The sequence below is a fragment of the Sceloporus undulatus genome, chromosome 3, assembly GCF_019175285.1.
Source record: "Sceloporus undulatus isolate JIND9_A2432 ecotype Alabama chromosome 3, SceUnd_v1.1, whole genome shotgun sequence".
Lineage (NCBI taxonomy): Eukaryota > Metazoa > Chordata > Lepidosauria > Squamata > Phrynosomatidae > Sceloporus > Sceloporus undulatus.
Window position 1 is genome coordinate 194887366 of NC_056524.1, and position 22508 is coordinate 194909873.

Here is a 22508-nt window from a genome sequence, read left to right on the forward strand (position 1 = left end):
TAGACCAGGCACATCAGTGTGAGATGGAAACAACAATAGAAGTGTGTGTGTGTGTGTGTGTATTGAGCCAGGGAGGGAAGAGGATGAAGAAATAGTACGTTTAGCTTCTAACATTATCACACACACCCCGGTAAACATTTTGTCAAATATTGGGAGGTGGAAAGAATGCATATTTCTTTTTATAACAATTAGTCTCCCTTCCCTCCTTAGTATGAAATTTTAAAACTTTTTTATTGTTCTCTGAAAGGCTGCACATGCTACGAATATATCAGAATAATCTCTTAATGCAAGGGTGGGGATTCTGCAGCATGAGCCACATGTTCTCTCCAATTTTTGTTTAACATATCCCAGTTTAAATACTCCCCCCCAAAAAAAAGAAGATGGTCTTGCCCATCTTCTGCACTCTCTAGTGGAGGGGAGGAATCTCAGGGTGAGAGCACTGTCTTGAAAAGTACATAATCTGAATCCTCTTAGCCTCCTGTTGCTGCAGGCTGCCTTTGAACAGCTCCTATGGATTGTTTGCGGTTCAAAGCAGAGCATGGAAAACTTTATTTTTTTGGAGTACAATTCTCAGGTGTCCTTAAAAGCACTGCTGGGAAAGTGTTCAAGCTAAAAAAAAGTATATGTGTGTGTGTGTTTTCTGTTTGATGTGGAGTTTATAATCTAAACAAAGAAATATTTTCTGATATGCTAGACTTATATTATCTGAATTATCTGCTCAGACTAACTGTAGCTGAAGCTTTATGTATCATGTTTTGTGACATTGCTGGATGGAATCCTGGGCTTCAGGCTTGGGGCTGGAAATCTCAGGGCATGGGATCAGTGGTGTCACTGGGGCTGTGAGACATGTGGATCACACCAGGTGACACCCCAGAGGAGAGATAACACCTGGTGGAACTCTCCTCCTGCTCTGGAGGGAGGGGAATGTGTGTGCACCAGTGTTGCTTCACTGGGCACTGGTCCCTTCTCCATTGCCTGGTCCTCTCCTAAGGAGGAAGCCAAGCAGTGAAGGAGCTGCACTCACCCCTCCCATCTCCTTCTGCAGCTGCCTCCCTTGTCTGGCTGTCCTTCAGCTGCCCTGGATTGGTAAGCAAGACAGAGGCGGCAGTGGGAGGGGAGGAGATTAGCAAGGGAATCTGCCACCGCCACTGCTGGCAGCTGTTACAAGGTCTGTCTGGGCCATGGGTGGCCAGGGAGGGGGACAGGTGAGTGAGGCAGTGGGTGAGAAGGCAGGCCATTGCCATCCCCCCAGGAGTCCCCCTGAACCGAGTGACACCAAGAGTAGTGATGTCACTGTGTGGGATGTTCCTGAACTGGCTATCCTAGCATTGGTATTTTAAAACATAAAACCATTTAAAAAAAGCAGAGGAAACAAAAATGAAGAAATTGTGGCAGTGCGTCTGCCAGGGGATTGTAGAATAGCAAAATTAGCTTTCTCAGCTCCCCCCCCCCCCCAGCCACCCTAAAGGGCATTGCTGCTGTGTAGGGAGAGAGAAAACTGGTTCTTACTTTAAAAATGTCAGAATGTGCTTTTGCGATGCTGCTCCCACAGAAATGTGGTGCTGTGGGAGACACAGGGAACACATATAATAGAGTCTGTCGTATTAGAGTACAGTCAGCCCTTCTTATACACAGATTTTTTATACACGGATTTAAGCATACGTGGTTTGAAAATGTTCCAAAAAAGTATAAATTTACCTTGATTTTCCATTTTTATAAGGGACACCATCTTGCTTTATCATTATATGTAATGAGACTTGATCATACACGGATTTTGTTATACACGGGAGATCTTGGAACCAAACCCCAGTGTATAACAAGGGTCCACTGTACTTAAAATAAACTGGTAGATTTTGAGAACAGAAAGCCTGGAGGAGTCATAACCCTGTAAGCTGTTCCCCATCCTCGCTTGGATTAATATGTGAAAACAAGAACTAGATCTGAATCATCTACCTACTGATAATATTTTAGTGGAGACCCTGAATAACTGGATCCTCTTCATCCTCCTTGTTTCAATTTATTAGACATCCTTGAAAAGAAAAATCTCGAAGACTAATTTAATTAAAATAAGTGTATGTGTGAGCTTTCAAATTGCCAGTCAATTTATGGCAACCATAGATAGTATCACAATAGTACAATTAGAAAAATGATACCACTTGGAACATTCTATGCTATCTGACAGTATTTCTCTGATTTCTAGATTTTTGGACAGAACCTGAATCATTGATAGTCCAGCATTTCAACAGACAATACCTGGTAAAATGTGAAATCAATATAATAATAGTCGTTTACATCCTACCTATTGAGAACTAGTACTCAAGATAGTTTGCAAGAATTAAAACTATACAGATAAAAATGTATAGATAAAAATAATGGATCTAAGAGAACATCAAAATTATAAACTTGCTATCCAGCAGAATACATCCACAACTGGTTGAACATTAGTCATCTGGCAAGAAGGGCCACTCACTAACATTACTTCAGTTTGGTTTCTGTTGACCAACAGTTCATTGGCCTTTACACAGTCTACATGTGAGGCCAGTCACAAATTGAGAACACTAGAGAGCTGAAATGGCTCTGTGGTTGAATTACAGATATTTGGGATTCTCTCAGGGCTGACACTTAAGGTGAGAGCAGGACCGCTGTTTAACAACTGCAGGGAACTCTCTCCTAAATTTTAGAAAACTATCTTGATTAATCAATTTAAAGCAGTGAACAAACACAGTAAATTCCCCATGCTTACAAATTTACATGTGACCACAAGTTCAAATCAGGCAAAGATCTGGAGTCATTACTAGCTTTCCTACCCACAGTTAATTTCCCTCAAGCCAAGAACTTCAAATCCAGAGTATATCCTGCCATATTTTGGGGACCAGATATAATCTGAGATAGGCGTAGTGTTGACATGAAACTCTAAGCTACTCCAGGCAAGGCAGCCTTGGCATGTATCTTGATCCCAATCTTGGGGTTTTCAATGATATATTTATCAACTCAGGCAGAGATACTGTTAGGCAGAAAGCACATTTATACAATTCCAGCGCTGTCTTGTGTTTTCCAAGTAACATGAGCAGTTGTAGAGATTTTCAAAGCAAAGAGATGCAGTTCTTGTAGGTTGTGGCCCTTGCTCCATAACACACACCCTAATATCTAAATTGTGCTTTAATTAATATCAGGGATTAGAAACCAGCATGGAGTAATCATTTGAATGTTAGACTGCAACTCTGGAGACCTGGGTTTGATTCCTCACTTGGCCATGGAACCCACTGAGTGACTTTGGGCAGGTCAATACTCTCAGCTGCAGGGGAAGGCAATGGCAAACTTCCCCTGAACAGATTTTGCCAAGAAAACCCCATGACAGGTTCTCCTTAAGGTAACCATAAGTTAGAAATGACTTGAAGGCACATAGCAGTTGTATAATGTCCATATTCAGTAGAGGGCTGCTATTACATTACTGCATGGTAGAGCCAGTAAAGTGACTGATGCACATTGGTGCCTAAAGCATAATGGACCATGTGTTAGGCACCAATGCACCTCAGCCAGTGTTGCTAATGTCCCATTGTATGTCTTCACAACTCAGAACAGGGGTATCTTAGTGCTTCTGCTATGTAGCTAAGTGTATGTAAAGTTATGTTACATAACATGTTATATAGGACCAGTTCATAATATAGAGTCATGTCAGACAGTGATTAGAATATTCTGTCCAACTTTACAGTATTCATCATAGCCACTTAATACATGTCTGTGATATGTCTGTGACTGTTACAGCAATCACAATTATGTTAAGGAAAGAGTTACATTTTCCAAAATATGGATTCTTAGTTATTGAATGCTCAGAAAATTCAGAATGCTTGAACCGTATCCATCTTTAGAAAAAACATCTGAATCCTGCTCACTAGCTGAGTAACAATTTTGCATTTTCTGTGAAAAAGAGACGTCTTGTTCTGGAATGCACTGTTGCTCTCTGCGTCATAAGGCACTCATTGAGTTAACTTTGCATTGTGATATCATGTTCTGAGTTACAAGCCTCTGTCTCTTTGTAAGAATGCCACCCACATGATAGGGGAGAGCTGTCAAGCTGCAACATGCAGAAAGTACTTAGACACACCTATTCAAGCACCGCTTTGCCTACCCTTGAAGTGTCTCATGTTCCTGAAACCTCCGCATGTTGAATGGAGATGCTGAGACCAGGTACAGTGGAGTTTACAAATAATTTGAAAATAAATAAACTTTATCCTGTAGAGTGGAAATGAACTCTACCAGAACATCATTATTGCATGTTTCTTTGCATTTTCGTAATGGTATTTTTTGGCATGTGTGGAAAATGTATTGCAAGGGAAACAACTAATGGCAACTTCATGTTGCTCCTGGATACCTTTGTGTTTTGACTTAGTGTTGTTGATGCACAATTGCTTCTACAGTTGTGTGCCTGTTTTTGTTTACTGTGGAGTAGGTAGTACAAGGAGCATGTGGATTTGTTACTAAAGATACAAAATAAATTATCTTTAATGGAGCAGTTTGGATCTTGGACTCGGGACAAGCAAACACTACCTTCCTTTCTTCCTTATTTGCTTCATAATTGTTTTTGAATATCCCATTCCTGTAAGGTTTGGCTCTTTACATATTGTCATGCGTATGAGCTCTGTTTGGTGTGACAAGGAACGTAGGAGACTTGTTCAAGGCTGGCTCTGTAATGCAAAAAGAACACACGTGGAGTTAAGCCAGAGGTTGCTAACCTTTTGTACTCTGGTGGTTACGTTACTCATCTAATTAGATTCAAAGCGCTGGACTATTCTTGACAAAGTCTCATCTGTGTGCACACAGCAGCAGGCAAATGCACACACATTCATTCATACAGTGAAAACATGCCACATTTCTTTCATTTAAAAATACTGACTGAATTAGACAACATTGGATTTCCCCTATTATCTGGGTTGATTTAACCTTCTAAAGTCTTGTTTCACACGAACCCTCATAGATAACAAAAGGCACATATCTAATGAATGGTGAAAGTATAGCATGCCTCTTTTATGAAAGTGAGTTTCCTAACATACAGTTTAGCATTTTCGCAGAGCCTGTTCCAGTATAGTGCTCTATCTGGGCCTTATGTCAAGTCTGGATTAAAAAACATGTACAAGGGAGAGGAACCTTGCATTTACATTACGTTACTTCATTAAAAACCTTTATGAAGATGAAAAAGGGAAGGAAGGGGAAGAGTGGGTCATTTATATAACGCATTGTTATACGTTTAAAGTGTAAGCTGCTCTGATTGTTTGTAGAAGCGGGATAGAAATAAAAGTTTTATTATTATTTATTTATTTAACCTCTAGCTCATGGACTTCATCTGACTTTCAGAGCTTTCCTATCTGGCCCATGGAGGCCTATGGACAACTTCCATCCCTTCCATGTACTCCACCCTTTCCCCTTGTCCCTGTTCCTGAGGTTATCCTCAAAGGAACCCTTGGTACCAGCATTCACTGAGTGGATAATTTGATTCCTTCTTCTCCATTTCTGTGAGAGAAAATGCCAGCTGAAATATGCCTTGTTCCCTCACATTAGCAAAGGCAAGATGAGAGGGCCTCACTTCTCCACTCTGGACACGGCAAGGCGAAATGGCTACATTGGTGAGAAATGAGTTTTCAAAAATCCATGCACTTGTTTCTGTATGTAGCTTAAAACAGGAATGGAGAAGAAAATAATGGATTTTTCATCTTCATGAAGGTTTTAATGAAGTAATGTAATGTAAATACAACCTCTCTCTTTCTCTCTCACTTTGCAGCATGCTATCTTTCCTGTGCATGCATGATGCACTACAAATCTCATGTGTTGTCATCATTTACTTCCTCTTTCTGCTCCTCTGTCCTTTACTCTCTTTTGCTCTTTGTTATCTGTTGCACCCCACATTATTTGTTGCCCAAATGCTACCATGTAAGTCCATTACAGAGAAAAAACCTCAGTGAGGAAAGCAGACAACAAAATATGTAGCAAATGAAAACACATCATTCTTGGGAAAATGTCCTTACATTACATGGAATCTCATTGGGAAAAGTGGGACATACTTTATGTTGCAACTTACATCTTTTTTAAAACCCTGACAGTAACATAATTAATATCAGTGTCAATGTATTGGTTCTGATATCTGTTGGGGGAAAAGAAACAAACTAATCTGTGAAACCCATTTCCCCAGGAGATTGGTTTGCTGTTGTTTTTCTAGTGTGGCATACCTGATTCTCCTCTGATGCCATCCTCACAGCAAGCTTGTGGGGTAGATAAGGCTAAGAAGTAAAACCTTGTCCTTTGGTGAACTTTATGGGTGAGTGGATTTGGAATATGACTCATTCCAATCCTAGCATGACATTCTAACAAGCCCTTTGCATAATTGGTTTCCCATCACTATCTTAACGTGTTTTTGTTTAGACCTCAGCACTGTGTGATTCTCCCCCTCCATTTTCTTTTTCTGGAATATAATTTAAACAACAGAAGAGGCAAGCCACAGCATTTTATACTGTGTTTAAATATGATTATATTGTATGATTTGATTTTAGATTCATGGCATTAGCTGCCTGGAGCATTTGATTTTGAAAGGAATGGAAATAGAGTTTTTAAAAACGTCTCAGAATAAATAGTGTGGCCTGCCAATGTGTGGCTGGTGTGTGTGTGTGTGCGCGCGTGCGCACGTGTGTGTGTGTACACATATGGACACAAGTTGCATCCATTTGCTTTTGCCCATGTTTTATACACTGAATGTGTCTGTCTGGAAAGAACTTTTCTCTAAGCATTTGATTTGCAGAAAAGACATCTTGGCCCACTGGTGACTGGAGAGCTCACAGCCCTGCGCAGAGAACAACAGGGTCAGATGGTTGAGGCAACCTTTAGTGAAAACTTTTAATGCATTGTTTCCTCTGAGACTCCCTGAGCCTTTATGGCTCCTTTAAAATGGAATTTGCAGCCCTGAAAGGCAGAGGGATTTATTTTATTGTGAACATATTTTCCTACTGAAAATGGTCCATATGTTTAAGTATTTGATGAATGCTACAGTACTTAATACTGTTTGCTCCAATTTTGGGGTTGTTGCATGGGTTTTTCTTCTTTTGAATAAGCACACAGCATGTGTGTTGTGCATATAGCCATATGTAAGCTTTCTCTCATCCAGATGTTAATACTCATGGTAACTTCTCCCAAGTAAATCTTTTGCCAATAGAATAAGCAATCTCTTAACAATGACAGGAAGAACTGTTTTATTTTGTTTTGTTTTTAAGTTGTGAAACGTGCTGTGGCAGTGATTTAGATTTGGTATTAAGGAGGTCTGGGGAATCTTTGGCCATACAGATGCTTTGGCCGACATCTCCCATCAGATTGAACCATCATGTTTAATGCTAAAAAATTGTAGGGGATGTCATCTAAACCTCTGGAAGTTTTCCAGTCCAAAAGGGAGTAGAACTCAAAAAGTGTGGCCATGAAACAGATATTTCTATCACCCATTGCCTATGAGTGATATAAATCATCCACATAACTATTATTGAATGGATTCTAATTCTGTCACCTTAGGAGCCATGAGTACAAAAAACAAAAAGCTGAAAAAAATTTCACCTCCTTTATCTGCTTTATGTTGCTCATTATAATATTCACTATGGAACATTGCCTAATCAGAGTTCCCACAATGGTTTTGTAGAGGCATTACTATCAGCAATAGAAACACCACCTTGCAGATTTCATTGACATGAATGAAATAGGGAAGCAAAAGCAATTTGCATAAACATTTTTTTTAAAGTATGCCTAATTTGTGGCTTGCAAGAATAACAAAACGAAAGCATGCATGTACCCTCTAGTCTCTCATCACTGGGAGAAAATTGTGCACATCCAATTTTTCCACAAAAAAATTATATTATATTCCTCATTCCAGTTATACACAAGAAAATTATTCCAAATGCATATGCTTAAAAAAGGTACACAGGTACACTTCAGTCACTGGAGAAAGTGTGTAGGAAAATGCATAAAAAGGAAAATGCATAAAAATGTGTGCATCAAAAAATTGTGTGCCAAAATAGGTACAAGGTTCTATGTGGGAACAAAAAGACTCTTTATTATCCAGTATGGGACTTGGATGAGGTCAGAATGTCAGAAGGATTCTAGGAAATAAAACAGAATGAAACTGGCAGATTTGTATATCCCAGTCCTGAGGAAGGGATTATATCCAAAGGACATATCCTTGTTGATGGACAGCTCCATTGTAGCATCCACTGTAGCTTCCGTTGCTTTCACCTCCATGCTCTGAAGAACTGAGGGACTCTCAGGACTCTTCAGGACTGTATGGCATTGAAATCCAAAGACATTGGTCCAAAGAGTCTTTCTTTAGCAGCAAGGATACAGCTCAGTGTCTCTTCTTGAGTATCACTTTACTGTCTTGTACACCTGGCTGGCAACTTTAAGGGCATTTAAGTGGGGAGGGAGGAGACATTTCTTGGAGGTTCTCTTTTCATGGCAGCACTACATTTCATGGAAGTACTATAAAAACATATAGTGCTTTTATTTCTACCTATAGACTGACCATGAAAGAAGATTTAAAAGATGGGTGGATCTGTGGGCCATTTTTCTGCCTCCCCACAATTTTGTGGGGAACTGCACAGGTTGCCGAAATTAAAAACCAAAATCCACATCTGGTTTTGAAAAAAATAGTGTGCATGTTTTTTAAACTTGAAATGCATAACCCCCCCCAACCCACTGAAAAGATGAATCGCTGCTACTGAAGCTTTTCAGGATATATTAATTTCAACTATTTCTTCCTTTCTTTCTTTTGGCCAGAAAAAGGGCCATCTGGGAAGTGTGTAGAGGCTGAGGGCCACAAAAACAGTATATAGGGAAGTGGCTGCCCTCTGTCCATTCTAATTTAGACAAAATCCTGAATCCTATTGGTAACATATCGCCCAGCCTTTCAAAGATGAAAACCTGGACATGCATGGCTATGCAACATCAGATTGTGATCAAGTTGGCAAAATTTATTAATGAGGAAGAACAGAAAAGATATGGGAGGCTGCAGCAGTTTGCTTCACTCTGCCAGCCTAAGCGTACTGGCCAGAGCCAACATAATGTAAGGGTTTGAACACTGGAGTAAGACTCTAGAGATCAGGGTTCATTTCCTCACTCATGAGTTACCTAGACTCAGCCCTAGGAAATCCCATGATTGGTTTTCTTTAGGTTCAATGTAAATCAGAACTGACCTGAAGACACACAGCAACAACTGCAGGATGAGATTCTATCCTCTCTTTTCCTATCCACCCTGCCAAATTAACAACGTGCAAATTACTATTGCACTTTTGACTCAGTGTGAAGCAACTGAAGTAAGCTGAGGACAAAGGGTAAAGTGTGGGTAGGAGAGAGAAATAATTTTTAAAAGCAGTTGAAAAAAGTGGGATGACAAAGGATTAATCAGGACTGTCCCTGGCAAATTAGGGCAGTCAGAGGTTATATCAGTCCCATTTACAGTAGATGCACTGAATCTATGGAATTTACCTGTGTGTTGATTCATCATTCAATAATTGATTACATAGATGCACTTTAATTGGGCTTAACCAACGATGCTAGACAAAGTGTGTTAAATTGCTGCAATCTGGTTAAAGTCAAAAGTATGGATTGTTTGTGAAATAGGATAAAATATTAGGCTGAGGGTTGAATGGACGAAGATTAAGAAATCAGAAGATTGCTTAAAATTGCTCAAACCTGCTGGCCAGGTCTGTCCAGATGCATCCTTTTGTTAAACAAATGACAGGTGATGTTTTGCCATGAGAACTGAGTGAATAACAGCTAGTTCTTCAAACAGGATCATTGGCTGAATGTTCTAAATAGAGAAAACTTAGCAGAGAATTCTGGAGGTGATGTAGTGATAAAGTTTGGACCCTGTATGGCTTGGTTCCAGGTTATTTTATGAGCCTGTTAGAGTGCTAAAATCATCTGGAGAGGCCTTTTTCAAAGGTTCTCCCAGGCTCTGGAACTCCTTCACTAGAGAGGCCAGGATGGCTCCATCCCTGCTCTTCTTTTTGTGGCAGGTAAAAACTGTGCCATTGGGCTTTTTCAGACATGTGGGATGAGCTTTGAAATATTGTGCAATTCAGATGTTAAGATTTGTATATCATTTTTTCATACATTTTAATATTTTTAATGTGTGTGTTTTAATATTATAAATTATTTAATTGTTTTTAAACTTTATACTTTGTCAATGCGTTTGTACTGTTTTTAATTTGTACTATTTTAAACTTAATAATAATAAGTTTTATTTATAGAGATCAGGGTCCAGGGTGTACAGTAAAAATTGCAATACAAAATTAGCCCCTACCCACCCCCTCCCTCCAGGCTGGATGATGACAGTTGGCCGTGGAGGGAGGGCTCTGCCACTTCAGGGCAGTCCCGATGGTGTTGGACCCGCCCCCTCACTCCCTCCAGGCTGGATGATGACAATTGGCCGTGGAGGGAGGGCTCTGCCACTTCAGGGCAGTCCCGATGGATATCCTTATTGTTATTCTTATATAAACTTATTGTTATTCGCCTTGAGTCACAATATTGGGTGAAAGGTGGGATAGAAAAAAATAAAATAATAATAATGAGTGAATTTTTTAAAAGTGCACAACATCATCACAACAGTCCCTTTAGTAATATCCCCATGGAGAATTCAAAAATGCAGGCAGTAATATTGGTCTGTAGAATCAGCATGGTGTAGTTGTTTCAGTGGACTACAGCTTTGGACACCAGGATCTGAATCTTCACTCACCCATAGAAACCTAATAGTTGAACTTGGGCAAGTGCCACTTTCTCAGCATCACAAGAAGGCAAAGATAAAGCCCTTGTGAACAACTCTTACCAAGAAAATCCCATGATAGGTTTGCCTTGGGTTCACCATAAGTCAGAAACGACTTGGAGGCACACAACAGCGAATGTTGATTGATATATTATTTTTCTCAACATATGCACACACAATTCTAGCAGTTTCACCTGAAATAGGAGCTAGTCTTTGGTAAAGTTAATGTACCTTGCCCACCCAGGATCAAGCCACTCATTCTGGATTACAATGGAATTGTTCATAACATGCAATACACAGTTGCAGGGAATATCAGTTTCCCTTCCTCCTGCTACCTGTTCACTGTCTCTCTGAAAAATGGATGTGGAAACAGTGAACTTCAATAATCAGTTGGAACACTTGTGCTGTATCTACCTTTGCATAACCCAGAACTTGGAAAAGTTACACTTTTTCTGGATGACATACTATACAACATTTCACAGATGAAAGCCAGGACACAGGTGGCCAAGTAAAATCAGTGGTCAGGATGGCAAAAGTTATTAACGAAGAAGAAAATGCAGCTAGTTGAGGTTGCAGTAGTTTGTTTTTGCCTAAGCTGGTTGGGAAGGGTAAGATTGTGCCGCCGCCTCTCCTCTCACCCCACTGGGGTTATTGAGTGCTAATTACTTTATCACTTTGAACTCAGTTTACAGCAATTGAAGTAAACCGAAGATAAAGGGGGGAAATGAGAGGAGGAGAGAGAAACTAGAAGCAACTAAAAAAGTTGATGATAGAGGATTAATCAGGACCGTCTGTGCCAAACTAGGACAGTTGAAAGGTATTGGATGCTGGTTCCCAGAATCTTCTAACCAGTGTGGCCAGTGGTTGGGGAATTCTGGGAGCTGAAGTGCAAAAAATATCATCTAAAACTCAGGATCTGCAATCACACACACACATATAAATTTGTACATATAGTCCAGGAAACTCACTGGGTGGCCACTCTCTTTGCATCCTGGCTTACATTACAGGGTTGTTGTAAATATAAAGTAAATATAAAGTAGAGATGAGGAAAGCCATATATGCTGTCATGATCTTACTGGAGGAAAGACAAGAAGTAATAAATGATAAGCTTCTGGTGCCATTCTTCAAAAAGGAAAACCAAAGAGGGGTAAATACTATAGTTATAAGGGTATAACATCACTCAGAGAAATGAGGTGACTAACAATATTTTAGCCAAGAATAGAATTAGATTATTTTGATTACATTTTATAATCTGAAATGTCAGATTAGCTTTTATTAGTGCGTGAATCCATAAGGTTGCTGTTTGTTTTTTTGTTTTGTCTTTTTAAATGTACTGATGAGAGGACCCTTCTAGCTTTTCTAGAAAGAGGAATCTCAGAGGGGTTATTTGTTTTACTCAAAGCAAGTATGGTATAGATTAACTTGTTTAATTCTATTGTAGCTCTGGCTCTGTTCCAAAGCCAAGCAGGATTTGGGTTTTAGAGAGATTCTACTGTTTAAAATGGCTCAGTGGATTTGAATACTATTTTTTGTTATCATTTGCTATTGTTTGTTTATGAAGTATTGCATCCAAGTTTGCTCAGTGGCATCTGGAGGCACCGTGCTTTCAACACAGCCTAAACATGAGGAATGAAGGGGGGATTGAAGCTATCTTTGGGTGATCTTGAACTGAGTGCATGCCTATATCCAATGACTTCAGCTTCAGTTCTGTTTCAACCGATGAGAGAAACGTGCGCCTTATTGTACTTAGCTTTGTGACTTGGGTTTCTAACAACTTTTAATATATTTAAAACACGTTGAGGTTGCATTCATACAAGCTGTACAGACTTTTTAAAGCAGCCTCTGAGGATATCCTAAAACAGGGGCCCATGGGCCACATAAAGTGTGTGAGGGCTGTTTTTCCAATCCCCCAAGAGCCACCCAGCCTACTAGGATGCGTGTGGCAAATTTTCCATATTTTCAGCCCAGGAAGGGCCTTTTCAACAGGAAGTAAATGGGAAGTTGATTTTTGGTTTACTTCCAGGCTAAATAAAGATCTGTCCTGGGCTAGGAACTGTGTCTGTGCTGCAGAAATCATGCAATTTGACACCATTTTAACCACCATAGATCAATGCTATGAAATTCTAGGATTTGTAGTTTTGTGAGATGTTTAGCCTTCTCCATCAGAGAGCTAAACTACAAACTCCAGGATTCCATAGCAATGACCCATGGAAGTTAAAGCGGTGTCAAACTGCATTATTCCTGCAGTATAGATGCATCCTAAGCAGCCTATCTCTTTTCTCAATATGACAAAACGTGGCTTTTCTTAGTAAAAAGATTTTTTAAGAAAAAAATCTTTAAAATTTTAAAGCCCAAGGGTGTGAGGGCAGGCAGCCCTCTGAAAGCCTTTTTGTCAAACCACATTGGATCACATTACAGTGGTATCCTTTATAACTTTCCTTTCCCTACTCTATAGACTGATATTATCCTCTTTGATTTTATTGATAGTTGCAGGCATACAGGTGAGAGCCAACATGGTGTACGTGGTTTGAGTGTTGGACTAGGACTATAGGATACCAAGATTTAAATTCCCCAACCATGGAAACCCATTGTGTGACCTTAGGTAAGTCACATTTTCTCAATCACAGAAGAAAGAAATGGCAAACCCCTCTCTGTATGGTCATTCACTCTGGTGTCATTCTCTCCAATTTTATTAATACTTTCAGGTATTCTAATCTCAACTCTATAAATTCTTCTCCCTTAAGTCAAGTCTTTGATTTGAGACATGCTTTGATACTATCTTGTTTGTAGTATCTGCATCTAATATCACAGTTGTGTTACCCAACTCTGAAGTGGGCCTCAGAAGGAGTAGGTCCAGCACATGCAGTATTTTTTTTCCTGCTCTGCCATGTGTCAAGTTTTACTGTGGCCACAATTTAACAGTCATTTCGCTCAATGTCTCTCCATGTCTTTTAAATTTCTGATTTAGAGCAAAAGCCAAACTTTGAAGAAGCGTCTCATCTGAAACTGATGTACTAGCTGGCAAGGAAAGGGTTTAGCTGCTCTGTAGCCTTCTCAGTATGAAACTATCCACTGTAGCTTTCCTTGAAAAATAAAAACTTTCAGGGACAAAAATACTGAAAACAAACATTGAAAACAAACTGAACTGAATATATAGTTCTTCACTGTGTTTCTTAAATAAGCAGCTTAGCTGTTGGCTATCCTAGGTCTAATCTTATGGAGCTGGGTGCTATCAGTACGCTGATGACACCCAGATCTATTTCTCCATGTCTCGTTCGTCGGTCTCGAATTCCGATGGCATCTCCCCTCTCAATGAATGTCTTCAAGCAATAATGGGCTGGATGAGGAAAAACAGATTGAAACTGAATCCAGACAAGACGGAGGTGCTCACGGTAGCGGCCCCGAAACCAAGAATTGGGTTACAACCTCCAGTCCTGGATGGGGTCACACTCTCCCCCAGTGACTGTGTTCACAGTCTGGGGGGTGCTCCTCGACTAGTCACTCCTGATGACGAATCAGGTGAATGCGACGGTCAGGAGTGCCTGTTATCAGCTTCGGCTGATACGCCAGCTGCACCCTTTTGTGGAAGTAAGGGACCTTGAGACTGTTGTGCACGCGCTGGTAACCTCACGCCTTGACTTCTGTAATGCGCTGTACATGGGGCTACCTTTGTCCTTGACCCGGAAACTTCAGCTGGTCCAAAACATGGCAGCCAGGCTTGTCTCAGGAACATCTAGGAGGGACCACATCACTCCTGTCTTGAGGTCCCTCCACTGGCTGCCTATCAGCATCCGGGCCCAGTACAAGGTGTTGGTTATCACCTTTAAAGCCCTAAATGGCTTGGGTCCAAGCTATCTTAGAGACTGCCTCCTCCCGTACAATCCTCCCCGCACTCTCTGCTCCTCAGGGAGGAATTTGCTGCAGCCTTCAAAATCTAGACTTGTGGCTACCTCTCAGAGGGCATTCTCTGTTGTCACCCCTAAGCTCTGGAACGACCTGCTGGATGAGATCCGTCAGTTAACATCTTTAGACAGCTTTAAAAAAGCTGTCAAGACGGATCTCTTCTGGCAGGCCTTTCCAGATTAAATTTTTTTTCCCGGCCCAGGCTCCCGGGCTCCCCGATTTCCCTTATTCCTCTCGTGGCCCCATCCCCTGATGGTGAGGATTGCTGGGGGTTTTGGGGTTTAGTTTAGGATAGTATAATTATATATTGTTATAGTCCCATTTTAATACATTTAAGTGTTTAATAATTTTAAGGGGGGAAGGGAGTATAAATATTTATGTATATTTTATTCTGTAAATTTTTATGTTGTTCACCGCCCAGATTGGCTTTGCCACCGGGCGGTATAGAAATAATAATAATAATAATAATAATAATAATAATAATAATAATAATAATTATTATTATTATCTTCACTGTAGAAATAATGCAGTTTAACTGCCATAGCTTAATGCTATGGAATTCTGGGATTTGTCATTTGGGGACATATTTAGCCTTCTCTGTCAGAGCTCTGGTGCCAGAACAAACTACAGATCCCAGAATGCCATTGCATTGCACCATGGATATTAAAGCAGTGTCAAACTGCATTATTTTTACAATGACGATTAGACCCTAGATGGCACTTACAGATAATGTTGATCCCACAGTTCTCATATAGCATGCACTCCAATATTTCACATATGTAAAACAGGAGGGGCATGACCAAGTACCATTTGTGTATGGTCAAGATGGCAAATTTATTCATGAGAATAGAAAAGCTAAAAAGGCTGCAATAGTTTGCTTTTGCCTGAGCCTACCTCAAGAGCAAGATTCCACCTCTTTTTTCTCTTCTCACCCGGCTAAGGGCATACTTTTGCCCTTTAACTCATCTTGAGACAATGGAAATAAGCTGTGGATAAATGAGGAAAGTTGGAGAAAGAGGGAGAAACTAGAACATTTTAAAAACAGTGAAACAAGTGGGTTGGCAAAATATTAAACAGGACAGTCCCTGCCAATTTGTAGCAGCTAGAGAATAAGTGCTAGAGGAACAGTTCACTATTGCTTAGACCAGTTTTCTCCATTTTTGTACTCTCCAGATGGTTTGGACTTCAAATCCCATTATCCATCACCACTAGCCATGGTAGCTAGGACTGATGGGAGTTATAGTCCAAAACAACTAAAAGGCACCGAGTTCAGAGAAGATTGATTTGTGATGGCTATTGCTTGGGAAATTTGTCCTAAATTGGTGCCTTACATTTCCTGGTATCAAGTTAGTAGTATAAAACCTCCACTTCTTGTCAAACTCAAAATTGGCAGGTGCCCTGCCTCCTGGGTCTCTTAGTCCCACCTCCTGGATATGTGGGTTCTAGGTCTTGGATATGTGGGTTCTAGGTCTCGGGTGTCATTTTTGGGGTTCTCCGAATACGTCTTGACCTCCCGAAACGAATGGTTCAGAGGCCTGGCACAATCTGAGCTTCGCAAAGGCACGACGCGTGGATCGCTTCCCCTCGCTCCACCCCTAGGGGTGTTTTCAAAAAACTGTGCGCTTTTGAGCATCGCTGATTGCCCCAAAGGTCCCCACCCCCAGCCTGGATTGGCCTAAATCCCCTTGCGCCTCCACGGAAGCCAATAGGGTTCGGGTGAAGGGGACAATGCCCTTGTGGTGCTGGGGTATATGAAGGGATCCCTGGGGTCCCCGGACTTCAACTCCACGACATTGGCTATCGCCTGCTACCGCCCGCTGCCGCCCGCTATCACTTTTGGGGATAACCTACCTGCAAAATGGAGAATTTGGCAGAGCCCATGCCGGAGAGACCCCAGGGGTGTGCGGAGGAAGAAGGTATGATAGATTCTACCTCGACTTCTCCTGGGGCTGAGCAGAGAAGGAAAGGCACCTCGAGGACATGATTGAAAACATACACAAACTGTATGAAACTACGATAGAACTGGTGATTGAGAAGCAGATCTATGGTTCTCCAGAAGACCTGAAGACCCGCTTTGAGAAGTGGATAGCTGAAAATCGCCTAAAATGTTTAGAAGAAGTGTCTTCCGATGATGATGCTGATGATGCTGCTGCTGATGATAGTGGGTACGCTGGATAAATCTCAGGCAGCGAGGAAGACCTGTACATTAACAATGGAGCCCCTGAACTCTGAAATGGAGGAGGCCATTTATGAAGATATGGCCCCACTCAGCATGGTAATTTTCCTAACAAAAATTGCTGAATAGATACTCTGTGTCTGTGTGTGTGCGAATGTATATGATGAGTTATTTTTCTTCGTGATTTTATGATAGAGAAAAGATGAAGAAGCTCCCCAGGAGACAACTGCTGAGAACTCTGGGAGAAATATACAAGAAGTCACAGAGACCATCTCCAGAGATTCAAAATGCTGTCTGAACTGCTTATGTGTAAATGTGATCAATGCTGAACCAGAAGAAGACGAGGAGAAATAACTGATTAATTGACATGAAAAGATCAATAAAATAATAATATGTTTTAAACCACTGTGTCTTTTTTAAACTAGAGTCACCCTAGAAATTTACCAAATATATCAACCCAAAGTAGGCATGAGGAGTAGAGGGGGAACACCCCTTTGTGCCCTTATCTCTTGGAATACAGAGACAAGCTGGAGAAAAGACAACTCCCTGATGCAACCTTTTTTGTGATTACCCCATGCACATGTTTGTTGAAGTACTCTACAAGTGAAAATGTAGGGAGTGGGGACCTTTGGGGCAATCAGTGGCGCTCAAAAGCGCGCTGTTTTTTGAAAACACCCCTAGGGGCGGAGCAAGGGGAAGCGATCCACGTGTTGTGCCTTTGCAAAGCTCTGATCGCGCCAGACCTCTGAACTGTTCATTTTGGGAGGTCGAGATGCATTCGGAGACACCTCACACTCACCCCGAAAACTTTCGTTGGCGCAAATAAAGTGGCCGATACTTGTCATTTTTGAACACGGCTTGCTGCTACGCCATTCATCTGATGGGGATGGGACCTGCTCCTCATGGTCGGCGGTCCTGAACCGAGTTCATGGAGGGGTCACACATGCACCCCGAAAACCTCATTGGTAAAAACCCCAAAATGGCCGATGTTTTTGGGGGGGGGGGGTACTCTGGAACCCCCAAATCTAGAACCCCATTCCCAAAGTTGACACCTAGAACCCCAAAATGACACCCAAGACATAGAATCCACATGTCCAAGACCTAGAACCCACATATCCAGGAGGCAGGACTAAGAGATCAAGGGGGAGGGACTAAGGCTCAAAAGGGGACAGGGCACCTGTCACTTTTGAGTTTGACAAGAAGTGGGGTTTTTATACTACTCAAGTTCTCTATTTTTTATTCCTCCCACCAAAAAAAGACTAGGATGGAGTGTACTTACTTTGGTTCACTAAGTGCATCATGCATCTCTTGAAGATTTGGGAGTTTATCCTTCCTCCGTCCAGGCAGACATTTTTTTCTGGAATGAATGTTAGTGTAATTGGTCTCTTACTTATCCTGCATTGTGTCTTATCTCTTCTATATCTCTTATTATGACTACAACTCATTTTTCCAAGGGACATCTTGCAGAAAATTTCCAAAACAAAATGTAATCCTGTCCCCATCTTCTGTTTGTGAACTTGCAGTGGCTTCTGCAAGAGTGATCACCCCCCCCTTTTTTTTTTTTACTTTCTAGTGACAAAGTTGCTCTTGTCATTTTAAAGATCACAGCCTACCTTGTCTAGTTTACTGAGTAAAGTCAAGGTTTGGGCAAACCAGCTACATCAGTGTTCCCTTTGTAAGTTTCCTCTTGGTCTATTTCTTTGTGTTGTGAAATGCAGCCCCGTTGAGCACTGTGGTTGCTTCCAGAAGGAGCTTTCCTCATGCTAGCAATTAAGAAGGCACTGTGCAGCTATTCCATCTTTTTCTCCTTAACACATTTTCCACATTAAGAAAAAAGGCTGAAGAAGCAGTGGAAAAACAAGGGAGGGTGAGAAGTGAAGGACAATGTCATCTGAAGCCCCCATAAAATTGATGACAAATGTTTCATCTGGAACCACTAAGATGTTTGAATGAAACTTTGTACTCAAATACTTCTATCTTTCAAGTAAACACAGCAGCTTATTTTAACCCATCCCCACCCTTAAGTATATGGTTTAACAAGGCCTAGTTGCCATTGTGCTGTAAACTTTACTTACCATCTAAGTATCCTACACCCATTTTCAAAGGGGTAAGAAAATTGCAAAATACAATGCAATACAATACCTCCATTGTACTCTGAGATGGGGTAATAAAAACGGCATGTTACTTAGGGAAATTTGTATATTGTATGTACTTGACAAGGAGATCAGTGTTTTTAGCTTTTCCCTACATGCTACTTTCTTAATCTAAATCATGGGCCTTGAAATGTTATTGGACTGCAGTTCCCAGCAGCCCTATGACCTAGCCATTGATGAGAAATACTGGGGGCTGCAGTCCAACAACATCTGGAGGGCATCACAATTCCCACCTTAATCTAAATCCAGAAACACCCCCCCCCCCAAACTCATGTGATACTTTTCCTCATATGCAGTAAATAAGAATTTGTGAAAATAATTTAGATTGGGAAAACATCATAAAAATTATTTATTTCATTTGTATGCTGCCTTTATTGCAGGAGAGGCCCAGGGTCCTATGATCATAATAGACCCACCCATTGAACTAGCGTGGTATAGTGGTTTGAATATTGAATTAAGACTTGAGAGTCCAGGATTCAAATTCCAGCTGAGCCATGGAAACCCACTGCTTGACCAAGGGCAGGTCACACACCATAGAGGTAGGATTGTCTGCTACAGTAAAACAAGAGGCTGTGCTGCTGGTAGCATTGCCGCTGGTAGGGTCTTTCAAGTCAGACAGGCTATCACTGAGGGGACAGACTAAAGATGCTAAATACTCATTAAATATGGTACAGAAACCTCAAAACAAATCTCATACTGGGTCAGTTATCACCTGGGTCAACAAGAATCACATCAGATGTCAGAGTTCCTGGACATCAGACATCTATACAATTTAGATTGTGAATGTCACATAAAAATCCAAGGCTGACCTAAAAATATGATGGGATTTAAGATTCAAGCTGATAGACAGTTAGAACACACTGTGCCGGTGGTTGTGAAAAAGAAAGCTTATCAGTGTGGTAATCCAAGTGGAGAGCAGAATTTAAGACAAAGGTGGTAGTGGTGGTAGGGGGAAGATTGTGAAATATTGAGACCTACAAATTGAGATTCAGTGCTTTTGGGAAAAGAAAACACTATCTAGTACTAATAAGTGCTCTGGGAGCAATTTCAAATGGGATGACAAAACATCTAAATGTTAGGGGCCCCGTTCACACTAGACTATTATAGCACAATACTCCAAGGCAATGTGTTCCACTGTTGAACAACCGTTACTGTCTGGAAATTTTTCCTAATGTTGAGGCAGAATCTCTTTTCCTGTAGTTTGAAACCATTGCTCTGTGTCCTAGTCTCTGGAGCACAGAAAACAAGCTTGCTCCATCTTCAGTATGACATCCCTTCAAATATTTAAACAGGACCATCATGTCATCGCTTTATCTTTCTCTTCTCCAGGCTAAACATACTCAGTTCCCTAAGTCTGGACCTCACAGGGTTCAGTTCTGACAATGGGGCAACTCACCTGTCGGTAGCAAACTAGGTTGGGGCATGCAGGGACAACCACCCATGCCATCTAGCATTTGCCATCTGAGGTGATTGCTTCACTCTGTTTAAAGGTAGGTCTGGGTCTGGTGACAAACAGGGAATAGGTGTACTACTGAAATGTGCATCTAATACATATTCAGACTCTTTTTAAAACTTCTGTGTGACTTATGGACATGCTGCACCAGTAGGCCAGAGGTATTCCTGCCGTCCTCCCTATAACACTGATTTTGGTATCAGGCTGATGTTATTTACCACCCAAATGGTCCTCTTCTTCATTGGATGACATGAACTCAGATTTACTTCTTGTCAAAATGTTTTATCACATATTCCCAACTCATGCTGCCTTGGGCTCCATAAAGGCAAAGATGTTAATCTAATCCATTATCTAAACCACCACCAGATCCTCGTCTGCATACTTTGTCTACAGTTGCTTCTTTCTGATTTAGCAATCCCTTTGAAGTCTCAGAGGAGGTTATCTCTCTTCTCTCCAGCAAACTTGGGGCATGTCTCTATGAAGGTGCATTTGACAGCAGAGTTAAGTTGTACAGTTATACATTTCTCCCGGAGGCCTCAGTGTTTGGTCTGAGTGCCAATAGATATGATCACCAGATAAGCAGTCAACATATAATTTAAAAAGCTTTAAGACAAAAGACCAGAAACTGTTGTCTTTACTCACACCAAGTAAGAGCAGGCTTTATCCAATGCTGCAGTCCTGAACGCACTTACTAGGACTAACTGATGATGTTATGGGGTGAGAATTCTGTGGCTCTCTAGATCTTGTGGGACTTAAAAATCCCAGCATCCCTCCCTAGCTATGCTGGCTAGGGACCCTGGGGTTTACAGTCCAGCAATCTCTGTAGAGTTGCAGAATTCTCACCCCTGATCTAACAACACAGAGGGACTTGCATCTTAGAGATGTGTCTTGGAGATCACTCATTCAAACGGATGCCATAAATAAGTCAACTTGATGGCAATTAACAACAACAGGATTGCTCTGTTAACAGCTTCTTTGTAAGGGTGAATTGTATGCTTCATCTTATCTGATAGGACTGTCTATCTTTTTTGCGGAGGTGGGGACGGATTTCCTGCTGACCATTGCTTCATCCATTGGGAGATATACAAACAGAAAGAAGACTTTGCTGGCTCAGTGACATTTGACACAGTGCTGTACAAACACACCTAGGCTCAAGGGAAGGATCTGTACCTCTGCATGGGAATAGCTGGAGTTTTCTGCTGAATCTATAGAACTAAATATGATATGTCGGGACATTTTCATGGGTCAACCCATGGATTCATGGGAACCCATTTGCTTGTGAGATTTTTTGGTCCATCTCCCCAAATGAGGTGGTTGGCTGTGGGTACTGAATTTTAACCTGGATAAAGGGAGGGCATTTATTGTTCTATCTTGGATACTAAAATGCCTGGAGGTATCCCTCATGGTGGAAGCTTTTTTGTTTGCTTTGTTTGTTTGTTTTGTTTGCTTATTTTAGGGCTGGGGTGAGGGTATAAGGAGCTGCTGTGCAAACAAATAAAAACACACAGATGGTACAGTCCAGGATGGATGCAAGCAATTAAACACACAGAAATGGTAAAGTCCAGGTATTTTGTTGTGGGTTACAATCAAGTTGCCTTTGACGTATGGTGACCTATGAATGAAAGATCTCTTTGATCAAATCAGTCCATCTGTTATGTCTTCCTCCTCCTTTCCTTCTGCCTCCCACTTTCTCCAGCATTATCTTCTTTTACAATATGAGTCATGACATATCATGGTATGTCTAAAGTGTGAGTCAGTTTAGTCATCTTGGCTTTGAGAGAAAGTTCAGGCTTAATTTGTGTTAGGATCCATTTATTTGTCTTTTTGGCAGTCCCTGGTATCTGTAGAACTTTTCTCCATCACCACATTTCAAATGAGTTCTCTTCCTGGCAGTTTTCTTCACTGGCCAGCTTTCACTACCATACATAGAAATATGATGATCCTCAGTTTGTTATGTAGTGGCATCACTTCGCACTCAAGAACCTTATCTAGTTTCTTTATAGTTGCTTTCCTAGCCTTAGCTTTCTTTTGATTTTC

The 22508-nt window shown here is 41.1% G+C and overlaps 1 protein-coding gene across 1 annotated transcript in view; it reads left to right on the forward strand.

The window, feature by feature from the left end:
* The first annotated feature begins 4154 nt into the window (after window positions 1-4154).
* Window positions 4155-22508, forward strand: part of FGFR2 (fibroblast growth factor receptor 2) — a 179969-nt gene continuing 161615 nt past the window's right edge. Inside the window, exon 1 of the mRNA XM_042457265.1 lies at window positions 4155-4188. Within this exon, the coding sequence (XP_042313199.1) occupies window positions 4170-4188 (19 nt within the window). The 5' untranslated portion in view covers window positions 4155-4169. The remainder of the gene's footprint in view (window positions 4189-22508) is intronic.